At 40.0% G+C, this 15,443-nt stretch overlaps 1 protein-coding gene across 1 annotated transcript in view; it reads left to right on the top strand.

Moving 5' to 3' along the window:
- PATJ (PATJ, crumbs cell polarity complex component) overlaps positions 1–15,443 on the top strand; it is a 415,643-nt gene that overhangs the window by 17,000 nt on the left and 383,200 nt on the right. Inside the window, exons 5-6 of the mRNA XM_021715786.1 lie at positions 1,071–1,269; positions 2,905–3,033. Coding sequence (XP_021571461.1) covers positions 1,071–1,269; positions 2,905–3,033 — 328 coding nt within the window. The remainder of the gene's footprint in view (positions 1–1,070; positions 1,270–2,904; positions 3,034–15,443) is intronic.

Raw genomic sequence — 15,443 nt, 5'->3', positions numbered from 1 at the left:
GTTCCAGCTACTTGGAAGACTGAGGTGGAAGGATCGCCGGAGCCCAGCAGGTCGAGGCTGCGGTGGCCGGGAGTGGCCACTGCACTCCAGTCCTGGTGACAGAGTGAGACTCCAACTCAAAAAAAACAAAACAACAACAACAACAAAAAAAATAAAATAAAATAAAAGACTGTGCTTTACTCAGAGTCTCTAGACAAAATTCTAGTATTGTTTATGCTTCTGTTTCTTAATATGTAAAATTTAACTAAGTACTTTAAAAGAATTAAAGGAGATATTGCATATAAAGCACTTTACATAGTTCCTGACTCATAAGTGCTTGGTAAATACTATTTTTCTTTAGAGATTTTGCTAATTTCTCTTAAAAACAATCCCTGGTTTCCCCTTGGTTAGCGGGTGAAAGATTGGCACTTGGAAGACATGAAAGGGCTCAAATAAAGATTTGGAAGTAATTGCTATGGATTTTCTTTTTTTTTTTGAGTTGGAGTCTCTCACTCCGTCGCCTAGGCTGGAGTGCGGTGGCACACTCACGGCCACCGCAGCCTTGGGCTGCTGGACTCACGCGATCCTACCTCCTCAGCCTTCCAAGTAGCTGGAACTACAGGCACGCACTACTTGTCTGGCTAATTTTTTTGATTTTATTGTACTTGGTCTTGCCAAGTTACCCAGGCTGGTGTTGAACCCCCTAGGCTCAAGGCAATCCTCTTTGCCTCAACCTCCCAAAGTACTGGGATTACAGGCTTGAGCCACCACATCTGGCTGTTTTTTTTATTAAAAAATTTACTTGGCCAGATGGTTTTTAAAGTGTGCCCATGAGAGAGAGAGAGAGAGAGAGAGAGAGAGAGAGAGAGAGTGTGTTTAGGGATGCACTACTTAACTGGCTACTTAGTTAATAAGTGCTTTGATGAAAAATACTCGGAAGAGCTCTGTTATATAATTAAATAATGATTTGAATAAATATATGAAGTGAAATAGTATCATAAACAACAAACTACCTAACTTGAATAACAGAATTTTAAAAATCAGCCTATTAGATCACCTAAAACAAAAATTTCTTTTCTTGTATGATTAAGGGATCACAGATTAAAGGAAAACGACCAAATATTGGCCATTAATCACACGCCGCTGGACCAGAACGTTTCCCATCAGCAAGCAATTGCATTGTTACAGCAAACCACTGGATCTTTGTGTCTGGTTGTGGCTAGGGAACCAGTCCACATGAAAAGTAGTGCTTCTACCAGCAGCCCAAGTGAGACACCTCTGCCTGAAACAGTGAGTTGAAAATTTGGAAAAAAGACATTTAATTTTGAATTATCCCATTGTGTATAAGAAGTGTAAAGAAATTTAATAGGTGTTGTTTTACTCTTCATTGTTCAAGAAAAATGATCATCTCTCCAATGCTGCATTAGCATATTTAAACAAAATGTTTCACGGAGATTTTTTGTCTTTTCAATGTCCCTGATGGGTCTCCTTTTTAAAGATTATTTAAAGGATCAGGGGATCCTTCTGCCTCAGCCTTCCTAGTAGCTGGAACTACAGGCGTATGCTACCGTGTCTGGCTAATTTTTTGATTTATTGTAGAGAGGAGGTCTCGCCATGTTGCCTAGACTTGTCTCGAACCTGTGAGCTCAGGCCATTCGCTTGTCTCTGCTTCCCAAAGTGCTAGGATTGCAGGCATAAGCCACCACACCTGGCTTAAGAGTATTATATAATATAGAGGCCAAATTGAAGCATTAGGTGTAATTTATTTGGTGATGAAGAGTCTTTGTTCCTTTATTAGAGATTTACTGTTGTGTTTTAAGTAAGATTTTGTTATTTATTTCAAAAACACTATTTTGTGAATTATAAAGGGTTTGTGACTAGATTATTGGTAATGTGGCAGTTTTTTTCATATAAAGATGTATACTGAACAATTTAAAAGAATAGCAGTATATGTCTCTTTTGGGAATCCTTAAATTCGCTTTGGAACATTTTACAGATTTTGGCTTGCATCTTCAGAATGCAAGCTAATAAATCTTATTTTCTTATAACACTAAGTGCTAGCTGATTTATTTAATTTTTATTCATTGGGACAAAAGAAAAAGTAGACTGGGTACAGTACAAGGTCACAACACAAATTAATGTATAGACATTTTCCCTGTTGTAATCAACAATATTTATACAGCACAGTTTACATAATAAATACAGTGAGCAAAGTAGGACACTGTTTCGCATATAAAGAACAAGGACTTTGGAGTGAGAAGGCGTGGGAAGAGCTGAGTGCAGTCCCGGTGCTGAGTGAATGCTCTGGGAATCTCAGATACTATCATTCATTCAGGAATACTATTTTAGCAAACTTTGCTTACCATGTGAGATCCAATCTTTTGACCATATCTTTTACCCATTGTGTTATATGGCCCAGTTTTGTTTTTACATTGCCCTCTTGCTTGACTATCTTCTTCCTTTGTTGTGCAACTTAAATGCCCCCTTTCCTTGACGTTTTCCCTATTTCTTCATTGGATTTGACTTCTTGAACTCTCTTCCCCTGAATTTTTGTGACATTTCTGTGATTTTCTTTCAATTCAAGCAAACACATATTTATTGGTTCCTACTACGTGCTGAGCACTGTTGAGGAATGGGAACTGTTTCTTGTCCTCTTAGAGCCACAGAATCTCACGATCCAATATTCTGCCTTGTGTTTTAATTACTTGTGTTTTAATTTCTGTCTCTACTGGAGTTTAAGATCTTTAAGGGCAGGGACCATAAGATTAACTCTCTCTGTATATCTTAACCTCTAGAAATTTGCCTTGATTAATTGTATGAATGCTTGATTTGTTGCGAATCAGTTACTTAAGTAATTACCATTTTGGAAAGCTAAGAATCTGTGTTTTACTGACACTGGAACTCTTACTTGCTGTTAATTTGTAGGTTCGTTGGGGCCATATTGAAGATGTTGAGCTCATTAATGATGGCTCTGGATTAGGTTTTGGAATAGTTGGAGTAAAATCCAGTGGCGTGGTTGTAAGGACTATAGTTCCTGGAGGATTAGCAGATCGAGTGAGTTCACCTTTTTTGTTATCATTTTGGTTTTATAACGTTTAAATTGTATGAATTGAAATATAATTTTATGGGGGGGAATGGGATTGGCAGTAGTAGGAACTGCCAGGGGAGGCGGGGCACAAGGATACCTGCATAATGAACATTTGTATACCTAACCGTGAATTGTACCCCACATCTTTAAAATTAAAAAAATTTTTTTAAGTGACATTTTATAGCTTGAGTTACTAGGTTACATGATTCAATAACTGAAATTTAAGTATAGCTTAAACATGGGTTATCCCATAAGTGGTCATATACATTCTGCTTTATTTTATTTTTTTATTTTTTTTACTTTATTTTGAATCAGGGTCTCACTCTGTTGCCCAGGCTGGAGTGCAGTGGCACGATCATAGCTCATCGCAGACTGCAACTCCTGGGCTCAAGTAATCCTAGACTCAAGTGATTTTGAGCTCAAGCGAACCTTCTGTTTTTGCCTCCCAAAGAGTAGCTAGGACCACACATGCTTGCCACCACATGCCAGCTATTTTTTTTTTTTTTTTGAGTTGGAGTCTCACTCTGTCACCCAGACTGGAGTGCAGTGGCCGCTCCTGGCCACTGCAGCCTTGACCTGCTGGGCTCTGACGATCCTTCCCCCTCAGTCTTCCGAGTAGCTGGAACTACAGGTGCGCGCTACCATACCCGACTCATTTTTTTTTGATTTATTGTGGAGATGAGGTCTCGCCAAGTTGCCCAGGTGGGTCTTGAACCCGTGGGCTCAGGCAGTCCACTCACCTCAGCCTCCCAAAGGCGCGGGATTACAGGCTGAGCCACCGAGCCCGGCTCCCAGTTATTTTTTTAAAAAATTTTTTTGTAGAGACAAGGTCTTACCAAGTCTTGAAATCCTGGACTCAAGTGATCCTCCCGCCTCTGCCTTCCAAAGTGCTAGGATTACAGGCATGAGCCACTGTGCCCGGCCACTCTGCTTTGTTTTAAACAGTTCCCAAATCAACATTTTTGTTTTTGTTTGTTTGCTTTCCTGTCCATTAGAAGACAATTTTTTTAAATTGAAAAGCGTTATTTTTTCATAAGTATTGCATTTTCAATGTCTGTATTATTCTCTAGTATATCTTTCAGTGGTCTAAATGTTAAAATCACTAAGTATAATGATTAATTTGACCCAATAGTGTACATGGCAAATTTCACTTGAATTAAAATTTATGGCATTATAGGTTATAAGGCGGGGGACCAAAAAACCCCAAAGTTATCTTTTGGAGGGCGTGTCCCTTGTAGTACAGGCTCCCCCACTAGGTAAGTTTTCTAGGAATGCATCAGCATCAGTGTACCAGCTAGTATTATGAGAGGCTGCGTTCAGCTTCAGTGAGTTTATTTTGGAGAGTCTTCCAATGTGTTTACCCATTTCATGATGGCTGGTTTCATAGCGCACCTGCCCACACCATGCTGAGTGTGCAGCAGTTTTTGACTCCAATCAGCATGACCCCCATGCTGCACCCTCCCTATTCCCCTGCTCTCACTCCAAGCAACTTTTTTTGTTTCCCTGGATGAAAAAAGTCCTCAAGGGGAAATGTTTTGCCGATGTGGAAGAGGCACAACAAAAAACAGCAGAAGCACTAATAGACATCCAAATTGGCAAGTTCAAAAATTGTTTTGAGCAGTGGAAAAAGCATCTCAGTAGGTTTGTTGCATCATACAGAGAGTACTTTGAAGGTGACTGAAGCTTTAATATGTGAGAATAAGTAAACAACATTTTATAAATACATTCTGGGTTTTTTGGGGTCCCCCTTGTCAATGACTAGCCTTCATTATTTAGCAGCGCTTAAACTGAAAGTGGCCCATTAAAAAACTTGCAACTCTCTTCAACTTAATTTTGTCCTGAAGAAATGTTAAATACTACATTTAGTTTTTTGATAATCAGTTTAGAGCTGAGAGTGATGGCTCACACCCATACTCCCAGCACTTCGAGAGTTCAAGGCAGGAGGATCACTTGAGCCTAAGAGTTGGAGACCAGCCTGGGAAATACAGCAAGACCATGTCTCTACAAAAAATTAATACTAGCCAGGTATGGTGGCATGTGCCTGTAGTCCCAGCTACTTGGGAGGCTGACGTAAGAGGATCACTTGAGCCCAGGATTTGGAGACTGTGATGGGTTATGATCATGCCACTGCACACCAGCCTGCAGGACAGAGTGAGATGCTATCGCAAAAAAAATTAGATTAGAAATTTGATTATGAAGTCTCTTAATAATAAGCCATATCATGTAGAATGCCCATGATAAATCACAATCAGAATAATATGTACAATTTCACTGATTATTATCCAGGTATGTATAAATTTATCCCTTCTGATAGACATATATAAGTAAAAATGAACTTGCTGTGCAAATGTGGCTTTGCGGCAAGTTCCCCAGCTTTTTATTTCTGATCAAGATCGCTCTACCTTCTACAAATGATGGTGTCACTGATGTTCCTGTCATCACTTCAGCATGTGGAGTGTATTACTTTAGAATAGCAGTTCTCAAAATTTGGTCTGTGAGACTTGGGGGAGAACCTGAGACTCTTGCAGGGGGTCAGTGAGATCCAAACATGCTTTATACTAACATGAAGGTGATATTATTTGTTTTCTTCCTGTTGACATTTATACTGATGATACAAAAGCAGTGATAGACTAAAACTGCTGGTACCTTAGTACAAAACAAGGCAGTGGCCACAAACTGACCTAGTAATCATGGCATTCGTTTCTGCCACATGCTTGCCAAAAAGAAGAAAAGGAAAGAAGAAAGAAAGCTAGTGTCACTTAATTTTTTTATGATGCAGTAAAAATGATTAATTTTAGTCATTTATGACTTTTCAGTGCATGTCTTTTTAATGTTGTCAAAATGGGGACTGTTATACCACGTACCACTCCTGCTATGTATCAAAGGATGATGGTTGTTTTTTTTTTTTTTTTTGAGTTGAAGTCTCACTCTGTTGCCCAGGCTGGAGTGCAGTGGAACGCTCCCAACCACCGTAGCCTTGACCTGCTGGGCTCAGGTGCTCCTTCCACCTCAGCCTTCCAAGTAGCTGGAACGACAGGCATATGCCACCGTGCTTGGCTAATTTTTTTATTTATTGTAGAGATGAGGTCTCGCCAAGTTACCCAGGCTGGTCTCGAACCTGTGGACTCAGACAATTCTCTCACCTCAGCCTCCCAAAGACCTGGGATTATAGGCGTGAGCCACCGCTTGATGGTTGTCTTAATGAAAAGCGTTTGTGAGATGAACTAGCTACTTTTTGTAAGATATGGAATAGCATTTTCATTTTTGAAAGAATAACTACAGAAAAATTATGTTTATTTTAACTTGAGTATTTGGAAGACATTTTCTTGAGAATGAATGACATGAGCCTGTTACTTCAAGAAAAACAACTGGCAGTGTTTGGCAATGATAAAATTTGAGTTTTCAAACAAAAATTAGAATTGGAAAATTCGTATTTTACCATGAGCTTGAAATTTCCTAATGTTTAAAGACTTTTCTGATTAGACTGTTGATGAAATTAACCAATATGATTGTTTTGATATTATATGATGAAATATGTCAATATTTGGAAGGTCGGCATAACTCTGTGAATCAATATTTTCTGAAGACCAATATGTGATGTGACAAAATAATATATGGGTAAAAGATGCATTCAAAATCCAAGACAGACCAGAGGATTTTTTTTTTTTTTTTTGAATTGGAGTCTCACTCCGTCACCCAGGCTGGAGTGCAGTGGCATGCTCGCAGGCACCCCAGCATTGACCTGCCGGGCTCCGGTGATCTTTCCGCCTCAGCCTTCCAAGGAGCTAGAACTACAAGTGCACGCTACCACACCCAGCTCATTTTGAATTTATTGTAGAGACGAAGTCTCGCCAAGTTGCCCAGGCTAGTCTTGAACCCACAGGCTGAGGCCATCCACTTGCCTCGGCCTCCCAAAGTGGAGACCAGTGGATTTTAATGAAACAGTGTCTGCAGGTGTGCCGATGTGGTACCTGATTCTGCATTGTACTTCTGTAAGAAACCACCGCTTGTCAAGTGCTTGTTAAGTGTCGATGTGTTGTCAGAGAAAAGTGGGCTGTTGGGAGTAGTAAAATAATCCTCTCTTTTCCGGCTATATATCTGATCAAGGCCAAATTTCCTCTATAGACTTTGACCAAAATGGCGTGTTGTAACATATTGAGTGATGAAGCAGGTGTGAGAATCCAGCTGTATTCTTTTAAGCCAGATACTAAAGTGATTTGCAAAAGTATTAAAAAATACCACTCTTTTCCTGATTTTTTTTTTGTTTTGGAAAATAAAACCTTTTTAAAAATAAAAAATATGGACATCATTATACATAAACATTAACCTAGATTAATATATTATTGAATAGTTTTTTTGTTGTTGTTTTGTTTTTTGTGTTGGAGTCTCACTCTGTTGCCTAGGCTGGAGTGCAGTGGCATGCTTATGGCCACCGCAGCCTTGACCTGCTGGGCTCAGGTGATCCTTCTGCCTCAGCCTTCCAAGTAGTTGAAACAGCAGGCACGCGCCACCACGCATGGCTAATTTTTTAAACATTTGTTATAGAGATGAGGTCTCGCCAAGTTGTCCAGGCTGGTCTTGAACCCGTGGGCTCAGGCAGTCCTCTCACCTAAGCCTCCCAAAGTGCTGGGATTATAGGCGAGAGCCACCACGCCTGGCGGTAATCTCAGTTTTTACTTATAAAGTCTTTAGCTGATTGGATTAGGCTCGCCTACCTTGTTGGGGGATAATTTCCCTTTTCTTAAAGTCAACTGACTGTAGATGCTAATCACATTTACAAAATACTTTTGCAGCAACACTGACACCACAGCCAAGTCAAGTCGCCTCGTAAAATTTAGCTGTTACGCCATCCATCACCACAGTCGGGATAATGAATATATTCATCACCACCGCAGTTTCCTGTGCCACTTTGTAATGCCCATCCCTCCATCCTCAGTAGTTTATAAAAGGGTGTAAAGGGGTTCTATCTTAGTCCATTTTGTGTTGCTAGACAGGAATATCTGAGGCTGGCAATTTATAAAGGAAAAATATTTATTTAGCTTAGGATTTTGCTGGCGGGGGAGAAGGCAGAGGGGAGCCAGAATGTATAGAGATCACATGGGGAGAGAAGAAGCAAGAGAGGGAGAAAGGTTCAGCCTCCTTATTTTTTTTTTTTTGAGTTGGAGTCTCACTCTGTCACCCAGACTGGAGTGCAGTGGCCTCTCCTGGCCACCGCAGCCTCGACCTGCTGGGCTCCGGCGATCCTTCCGCCTCAGCCTTCCAAGTAGCCGGAATTACAGGCATGCGCTACCACGCCCGGCTGATTTTTTTATTTATTGTAGAGCTGTGGTCTCGCTGCCCAGGCGAGTCTCGAACCCGCGGGCTCAGGCAATCCACTCACCTCAGCCTCCCAAAGGCGCAGGATTACAGGCTGAGCCGCCGAGCCCGGCTTGTCCAGCCTCTTTTTAACAAGCAGCTCTCTAGGGCCAGAGTTCCCAACCCAGCCACAGACCGATTTTGCTGGGTGGTCTGTTAGGAACCAGGCTGCATGGCAGGAAGTGTGAATGGTGGGTGAACCTATGTATTCATGAAGTATCTACTCCTGTGACCCAACACCTCCCATTAGGCCCCTCCTCTAACACTGGGGATCACATTTCCACATGAGGTTGCTGGGGGTGGGGCAGTGGGGCAGCAAACATCTGGTCTATAGCAGGTTCTAAGACCAGAACATTTGAGAATGCTCATTTTATGGGTCTTCAAAACACATCTGTGGCACACAAAAAAATATTCTTTTTTTTTGAGTTGGAATCTCACTCTGTTTCCCAGGCTGGAGTGTGGTGGCACGCTCACTGCCACTGCAGCCTGGACCTGCTGGGCTCGGGTGATCCTTCTGCCTCAGCCTTCCAAGTAGCCGGAATGACAGGCACGCGCCACCGTGCCTGGCTAATTTTTTGATTTATTGTAGAGATGAGGTCTCCCCAAGTTTCCCAGGCTGGTTTTGAACCGGTGGGCTCAGGCAATCCTCTCGCCTCAGCCTCCCAAAGTGCTGGGATTATAGGCATGAGCCTCTGCGCCCAGCCAAACATAACATTCATAAAGGGTCTTTTAAAAGTATATTTTTCTGTAACCTGGAAAAAGATGAAATATTACGGAAAATTTTGATCTCTCTTTCCATTCTCTCCCTCCCCCCACCATCCCTGCCCTTGACTTAGCAATTTGAATAGGCCTGTTTGCTGGAGTAGCAGTTTTTCAAAATGCAAAGTGAGTAGTTATTGTGAAAAACAAAGGGTCAAGTAAATTTAAGCAAAACCAAATAGGTTTCTTTACTGTAAAAATTTTCTGAGCTTTTAATATACTAACATGCATTATGAATTTTTGCAAGGAGAGTATGATGTGCAGACTTTCCCAGATTAATCCCATTGAGGCCATGTTGGATAAAGCCCAAGTCTGATTTTTGCCCTTTACTGGAAGGGAGCGTCACTATTTCAGATCATCAAAAAGGAGGTAGGGGGTATGCCTGTCAAAGAGTCATAAGTGCTCAAAGAGAAGCAAGTATTGATGCCAGATATTGTTATCTGCCTAATATACATGACTCTCATGTAACCCTCAAAGCAGTCTTTTAAGTTTTGTTCCCAAATTATAGGTATGGAAGCCATTAAGAAATTGCCCAAGGTTACACAGCTAGGTGAGTGACAAAATCAGGCTTGAGCCCCTATCTGATTCTGAAGTCTGAGCTTTACTGCTTGAATTTATTTATTCAAAGTGGATCCTAATGTTTTTCTTTCCCTGTCGTACACCTGTGCAGAGTTGGCCACACCCATCAACGTGGAATGGCCAACAATAGGAACAACAGAGCTATTGACTCTGCCTTGTAAACCTATGGTGTGACCTTGACATAGGGACAAAGCAGTGTTCACTTCTCCCTACTGTTCATGTCAGCTGATGGCAGATAAAACCTCTACCCCCTTGCTGAAACCCATTTATCTCCTTCCTCTTGCCTGGCCCCATTTGTTCCTTGGTTCTCCTCAGTGTTATGCTCGCTGTAACTCATGGAGTAACTTTAGCTGGGCACCCTTAGACCCTAATCTGTGGAATGAGATGTGGCATACGCCAGGCTATTTACCTTCGGTGAAATTCTTCTCAACCCACCTATGTTCCAAGTAAGCCTCTGAAAGGAGAGGGCAAAGGATCCTAGTCTAGGAGCTTTAGAATTAGACAGATGAAAGCTTGAACCCCAGATCTACCACTAACCCTGGGCAACCTACTTGTTGGCTTAATTTCGTGTTTCTAAAATGCTCTCCAAAACCCACTCGGGTTTGATAATTTGCCAGGAGGACTCATAGACTCGGCCTATAGTTGTACCTAGCTATGATTTGTTACAGTGAAAGAATACAAAGGAAAATCCGCAATGGGAAAAGGTGCACGAGGTGAAGTCTAGAGGAAACCAGGTGCAAGCTTCCAAGAGCCCTCTCCCAGTGGAGTTACACAGGACCCACTTAAGTCTTCCAGCAGTGGATTATGACCACACATCTGAAATGTTCACCATGAAAGCCCATCAGAGACTCAGTGCACAGGGTTACTGCTGGATGCTGATCCTGTAGACACACACTGTCTAGCATGTACTGAAGTCCCAGACTTGCAGAAGATTGGAAGCATTCAGGAGAAATCACATTGTTGGCACAGAGTAGACACTAGGAGGCATTTTTACCAGGGAATTGTGGGAAGCCTCCCAGAGTCTAAGCTCCCATGTATTAGCCAAGGGCCAACTTTGTGAGAAGGTCTTTCAAAGAATAGTAATCTTAAGTTAGCTTTTTTTCCCCAGGAGATAATTATGCTTGCCTTAAAAAAAGGCTACGTGAAAATTAAATGTTAATCAATGTAAAGTGCTTAGCGCAATGCCTCTTCGTTCCCTGTTTCTTTCCTCCCCAATCATTTTAGCTGGGATGAAATGCAGGAGCTGGGTTGTCCCCTAGCTGACCCCTCTCTGGGTGAACTGATATGCATTGCTGCTAAGTCTTTACAAGTTGTTGCTCACGTAGCCTGTTCATCGCTTTAAAAAAAAAAATTAAAGAATATTGCTATTAATTAAAATGTACTCATGTTTTGAATATTAATGCTTACTGTTGACTATGGCATGTTCCCTTCATGGTAAGGGAACGTGGATGCCTTAGGTCATTAGTTCAGTTGTCATTAAGATGAATAATGCTTATAAAGGGATACCTATATTCTGCTAAAGGTGTTAATTAATACTGTTCTATTCAAAGAATATAAAATTGTACAATAGAAAGTTTAAAAAAGAAGCATTTCTTATTTAAAAGGGTTTCATGAAATAGCTAGTTGTATTGCATTTGCGTTTACAGATATGTCAATTTGTATGGTTAAAAGATGGGGGAGCTGCGGGATGTGACGAAGAACACTTAACAGAGGCCACTGCAGCTTAGAGAGTCATCAGAAACGTAGAGGACATGCTGTGATCAAGGCACTAGGCGAGACGTTTTACATACAATGTTGTGTTCAGTGCTTACAACTCAATAAGAGAGAAATTTATTCTCATTTTGCTCAAGAAGGATTGAGATTTAGGTAGGATAAGCAACTGACATTTGGCCATAAAGCTTGACCAGTGGAGAGCCAGGATTTGAACTCGGGTACGTCTGACTCCAAAGCCCTTACTTGGCTTTCTGCTGTATACTGCCTCTAGTGTTAAAAGTAAATGAAATAGAAAACAACTTTAAAAATGGATTTGTAAGAAATTTTTTGGCAACACTTATTGAGGTCCAGTTACAATGTCCAATCAGTTACTGTAATCAGGGACAATTCCATGGATATAGAGACATTATATGATAACATGTAAGGGTTGCTAAGAGGCCTGTGAGTCTACCTGTGAGCCTCAAATGCTCCCCAAAATTCCCACTGCTTGAAACACTCATCTTTAGAGCATTCTATTCAGTTGTGGTAAAAGTTTAAACATTTCTCAATAGTTTTTGTTTTGTTTTTTGAAATTGATTATGGATAGTGCACAACTTTGTTTTGAAAGACCTCTCATATGGTGTGGAGGAATTCTAGGTAAGGCAGGCATATTGGGATATCCCATTGTCTTCAGAAAAGAGCCTGTTTTAAAGGTTGTCATAAATCATTGACATTTTGGTATGAGATATTTATAATATAAGTCTATAAGCCACCCAGTAACCTTTAATAGTCAGAAGGAGTGGATCCAAGCAGAGGTTGGAGGGTGGATGTGAACTTCCAGGGACTTTCAGTCTAGAGGAAGTAAGGCCCAGTTTGAGGTCACTGGGGGGTAGGTTATTTTCAGGCAGTTTTGCTCTGGGTGCTTCGATAGACAGATATTTTCTTTGCCCTTAAAAAATTAGTTATGAGGGCTCTGGGAATTTGAGTAGAATAAAATAGGTATACTTGGACTTAGTTTCTTCCATTACTTCTTTTAGGGAAAGAGTGTTTATTTTATTTTATAAAGCTACTGTTTTCTGTCAATGACATGTTATCTTTTGATTGAAGATCAGTAATAGAAGGCCTGGAATCAAACATAGTAATGATTTCATTTTTGAGTTTGGAAGTATTTGTTACCGTTTTTTTTTTAGTTTTTGAAGAAACACATATGATTTCTTCCTTTGTAGCTAAGGCTTGAATTCCTGTAGGTTTTCAACTTTTTTTTGAATTGAAATTATCATCCACAACAGCATGTCAGAGAACTTAAAATGCAAAGTAATGTGGGTTTTTTTTTTTTTAGCCCAAAGCTGCTAATTTGGATTAGAGTATTTTTTGCTTTTAACTGTATAAATGATATTGTTAGTTTTTCACTATAATTGTATGAGTCCCTGTTGCATCAGCTGTTTTAATTTTTCTGCTTTCCTCACTATCTTTGCCAATATGCATATTTTTCTCTCTTTTGAAAGAATCTATGCGTTAATAAACTTTTGTATGTGAATGTTTGATTAGCACACTGTGTACTTGGATCTTGGCATAGCTACTTATTGGCTTTCATTGATTTATCATTTCTGTTAAAGAACAAAAGGAGCTTTATGTTTTTTAGTTTCCTTGCACAGCAGACAGATTATGGAAGGAGAATGTCAATCAGAAACTATCAGTAAAAGGCAATGCTTGGGGTTGCTGGACTTAGACAGGGTAGCTGTCATTTTTGTGTTTTTCCTATCAATCTAATGACTATTTTTGTGTTTATGAATTCCTTGGAACACCTGTTTTTCTGTACGAAGAAAATGTTTGACTTTCAATGACAGATGCAAATTATCTACATGATTTTAAATTAAGAGTTGAGGTAAAATAGGGGAAAAAATAGTGCTTAGGAAGTGACTAAATATATACTTTATGATGAAATGCTCTTCTTTGGCCAAGCCAAATAGGAAAACACTTATTAGACATATGCTTTATTCTTTGGCTAGGCCATAATTCTGCTCAAGAATAGTTTGATTCTCAGAGGCAACTTTGCCCTTGTTTTTCATCAGGTCTGCTGACTTTCTCTTAAGTAGTCACTTATTTTGTTTTGAGTCTGTTGCATGGATGAAAACAGAGGTATCAACTTATCATTGTTACAGTAGAAATCCACCAATTTTTTATTCCTTTTTTCATAATAATGTCCTTCTTCAAGCCGGGCTTGGTGGCTCAGCCTGTAATCCTGCGCCTTTGGGAGGCTGAGGTGAGTGGATTGCCTGAGCCCGCTGGTTCGAGACCCGCCTGGGCAGCGAGACCTCATCTCTACAATAAATCAAAAAAAAAATCAGCCGGGCATGGTAGCGCATGCCTGTAATTCCGGCTACTCGGAAGGCTGAGAAGGAAGGATCGCTGGAGCCCAGCAGGTCGAGGCTGCGGTGGCCAGAAGCAGCCACTGCACTCCAGTCTGGGCGACAGAGTGAGACTCCAACTCAAAAAAACAAACAAAAAAACAAACAAAAAAAACAAAATAATGTCCTCCTTCTGTCTGTTTCCTTCCTCTTAGTCCATTCAGATGTTTCTGAATTAAGTTGCATTTCTGCTGTGCTGGTTCTATCCACTTCCAGTCCCTTCTAGCACCTTCTATAGCACTCACAATGAAGCACATAACTTTGTCCTATTTCAGCCTAAAGCCTTCCTTCATTTAGGTTCTTGTAAAATTGCAGAAAAGGAAAGATAGAGTAGAGAACAGGTTTTTCAGTCTTAAGCCTTTTATTAAGCTTCTTCCTTCAGAATTTCATCTACAGCTTATAGGTGGTACCACCTGGAACCAGAAATTTGAAATTTAGAACCAAATTAACTCAATGCCCATTCTTTTTTTATTTATTTTTTTGACTCAGAGTCACTCTGTCACCCAGGCTGGAATACAGTGGGACACTCCCAGCCACTGCAGCCTCGACCTGCTGGGCTCCGGCAATCCTTTCGCTTCAGCCTTACAAGTATTAGAACTACAGATGCATGACACCATGCCTGATTAATTTTTTGTTTTATTGTAGAGATGAGGTCTTGCCATGTTGCCCAGACTGGTCTCAAACCTCTGGGCTCACATTGCTCCATTCTTTAAGCTGTCTTTCAAAATACCTATTTTTCATCTTCATTTTATTCATATTTTTTGGCAGTTATAGGCAATTTCTTGGAGAATAGGAAAACAGTAAATTTACCGTCAACTGGCAACCTTGTGTATAGGAGATTAACTTGGCTATAGTTATGTTACTCTGGAGGTATCAAAGTATAAAGCAAATAACTAAATGACAACAGTCTTCAGTGAGTAACTTGAGTTGAACTTTGATCTTGCCACTTATTAGCTGTGTAATCTTGGTCTGGTCAGTGAACCTTTTTGAATCTCGGTATTCTCATTTAAAGTTGTCCTTCCCTGAATGAAACAATGCATGAAAGTGATTTTTAACCTGTAAGGTGCCCTGTAGGTACAATTTTAAAAAAACCAGCTATGTTAACATTGTGGTATCTTTATTATACTGTAATAGAGGTAAGTAAAGTGAATTCAATTTTTGATGAAACAAATTTGGTAAAAATCAGCTGTTTCAAAAAATTCACAGATGAAGAAAGGAAATGGTAAATATTTTGAATTGATACTCATTTTGATAAATTATGTCTTAGACTTTTCTGTATATGAAATATATATGTAAGGTCAAAAGAATAATTGCAATAATTATTAATGTACATACCACCCACCTTAAGTAATAGAACATCCTTTCTCTAAACTCATCCAGAATCATGATTCTAAATGCCTCCTCTCTGCTAATGACTCTAAATTTAAATGTGTAGTCTGTACTCCAGTTTTGTACATCCAGCTGCTATCTTCACCTAAAGCTCTAATCAGCATCTCCTACTGAACATCTCTGAAACCAGACTCCTGGTAGTATTTATTTATTTATTTATTTATTTTTCCACTTTTTTTTTTTTTTTTTTTTTT

The sequence above is a fragment of the Carlito syrichta genome, unplaced genomic scaffold (genome assembly GCF_000164805.1).
Source record: "Carlito syrichta isolate Samal-C Ts95f unplaced genomic scaffold, Tarsius_syrichta-2.0.1 Scaffold307669, whole genome shotgun sequence".
In the NCBI taxonomy this organism is placed as follows: Eukaryota; Metazoa; Chordata; class Mammalia; order Primates; family Tarsiidae; genus Carlito; species Carlito syrichta.
The sequence above is the reverse complement of the archived record's forward strand: the minus strand, read 5'-3'. Positions and strand labels throughout refer to the sequence as shown.